Here is a 2,452-nt window from a genome sequence, read left to right as displayed (position 1 = left end):
CTTCTATGAAATTCATATCGAAGATTTTCCTACCAGATATTAAATAGACATTTAGTAATTGTATTTAAGATGTATATGGTTTAAAGTGTATGTAAATCTACCCTTTTCCCCTACTATATAATAGAGAAGTAGGCGGTTTCGGACGCACTTTAAGTAGACGCGTGTCCGAATCTCGCGAGAATTAGTAGGTCACCCAGGTAATTCTCGCCTACTCTTTTATGAATACTAAGGTTTCGGACATACTTATTCGCTCGCCTACTGCTTTTCACCTACTATATAGTAGAGAAGTAGGCAGTTTCGGACGCAGCCAGCGACTTTGTCACGGATTCATTTATTCAATCTATTCGTTCAAACAGCTGATTCATTCAGGAACGAAGCAAGTGACTGTCCTTGTGAATGGGTGATTGAATCATTGACCTAACATTCATATATAACGTATAAATCATTATATGTAAAATTAATAGTAGTTATTAAGATTGATGTGATTTGGAATTATTAAAATGTGCTTTAAAAATTATGAACAGAATATCACCTTGCATAATAATTATGCACGCACTGTACAAAAAAAATTGTCTTTGTTCTTTTCATTGTCAATGTTTGTGCTTTTCATTGTTCTTTTGTGTTTGATTTAAGGTTTTCTCACATTATTCTTGAGAAAGTTTCAATGCAAGTTAATTTTGAGTGTATTTTGTTAAAGTTTAACCTAAATATATCCTGATGTTGATCTTTGACCTATTTTAACACACCAAAGGTGATCAGAAACTCACTGACTAGGAAGAGGCTGACTTGTTATTTCTTCTTTCTTTCTCAATATCTCAAAAGCAAAAAGGAATCAGCGATCAGTGGAGACGGAACAGAAACACTTTCTAGGATTTTTTAGGAGTTCGTTTCTAAACAGACAGCAGATCTTTGTGACTCTTATGGTGATTCATTTTTAAAACCATATTTCAGAAAGTGAAAGTAAAGTTCAGATTGCTGGAGCTCAAACAGTGAAAATGGCATCACAATCTCAAGATGACTATAGTTGTCCTGTGTGTCATGAAATCTTTAAGGATCCTGTTATTTTATCATGTAGTCACAGCTTCTGTAAAGAGTGTCTTCAACAGTTCTGGAGAACCAAGAAAGCTCAGGAGTGTCCTGTCTGCAGAAGAAGATCCTCAAATCAACATCCTCCTCTTAATCTTGCATTAAAAAACTTGTGTGAGTCATTACTGAAAGAAAGAAATGAGAGGCGTTCATCAGGATCTGAGGAGATCTGCAGTTTACACAGTGAGAAACTCAAACTCTTCTGTCTGGAGGACAAACAGCCTGTGTGTTTAGTGTGCAGAGATTCACAACAACATGAAAATCACAAATTCAGACCCATCGATGAAGTTGTTCCATCATATAAGGTAAGACAAATGCTTGTTTTTTTCATATGGAAAGAACAGTAAGTCATTAAACACAGATATCATCGCATTCATGCACTCAGTATTTCTCTCTTCTCTCTGCATTTTTACTCACCTTCATATAACGCATAATGTACTGTGGAAAAAGTATTTGCTCCCATATGGATATTTTTTGTTTTTGTGTACATCTCATACTAGTCTTAGATCTTCAAATGTAATACAGCAATGTGATTTTCAATTCACAAAAAAAGTTAACGAAGCGATGCATTGGTTTAAAAAGTGTGCATCGGATACAAGTTCATTTGTTCGGATTCTTATGATAGCAGTAACTGTAAAGGGACTATTGTAATGGGTAAATAAAATGTAAGCTAATACAGTCCTAATTACTAAGCTTATTACTTAATTGCTACTTAATGTGTGTTTCTTATAACAATCGGGGCTAAAGCAGTTCCATAAACGACAATGTAAATTCACACAATCAAACTAATTTGTGGATGCTTATCTTAACCCTGATAGCACACGTACATCTCGGAGACGTCTATTTGACGTCTGCATTTACATCTGCAAGACGTATTTTTTAGAGAGTTTGCTCATCTGCAATACGTCTATAGGACGTTTCCTTTTAGATGTCAAATAGACGTCTATTAGATGTCTTTAAGATGTTTATGATTTAGACTGTATGTAAAACTGAGCAGCTCTTAATGTCGATCATGGATCAAATCGATCCACCATGTCAAACAGCGAATATATTTGTGCTGTTTAATGCATTTGAGACGGTGTGTTTTCCTCAGTGCATAACTGACATGCCAGGAGTATATTTTTCCTCTGTAAATGTTAGAAAGTCATGCAAATATATCCATTTTGCTTGCTGTCAGGAGTGGGCGAGGCATACGCGAGTGAACGAGCGCTGCTGCGCACATGCACGCTAAACAGACGGAGCGTGCAGAGTCAAATATGCATTTTGCTAAAACATTCATTGTTGGACATTAAATGTGCCTTTTGTAGAATTTTAAACCTACATATACTGTAGGTGTATTCTTATGATAGCAGTAACTGTAAAGGGA

At 35.6% G+C, this 2,452-nt stretch overlaps 1 protein-coding gene across 1 annotated transcript in view; it reads left to right on the top strand.

Moving 5' to 3' along the window:
• The first annotated feature begins 995 nt into the window (after window positions 1-995).
• The window catches only part of LOC107755608 (nuclear factor 7, brain-like), a 28,195-nt gene continuing 26,738 nt past the window's right edge, over window positions 996-2,452 (top strand). The window contains exon 1 of the mRNA XM_016572497.1: window positions 996-1,391. Coding sequence (XP_016427983.1) covers window positions 996-1,391 — 396 coding nt within the window. The remainder of the gene's footprint in view (window positions 1,392-2,452) is intronic.

The sequence above is a fragment of the Sinocyclocheilus rhinocerous genome, unplaced genomic scaffold (genome assembly GCF_001515625.1).
Source record: "Sinocyclocheilus rhinocerous isolate Xijiao unplaced genomic scaffold, SAMN03320098_v1.1 scaffold802, whole genome shotgun sequence".
NCBI classification, from domain to species: Eukaryota; Metazoa; Chordata; class Actinopteri; order Cypriniformes; family Cyprinidae; genus Sinocyclocheilus; species Sinocyclocheilus rhinocerous.
The sequence above is the reverse complement of the archived record's forward strand: the minus strand, read 5'-3'. Positions and strand labels throughout refer to the sequence as shown.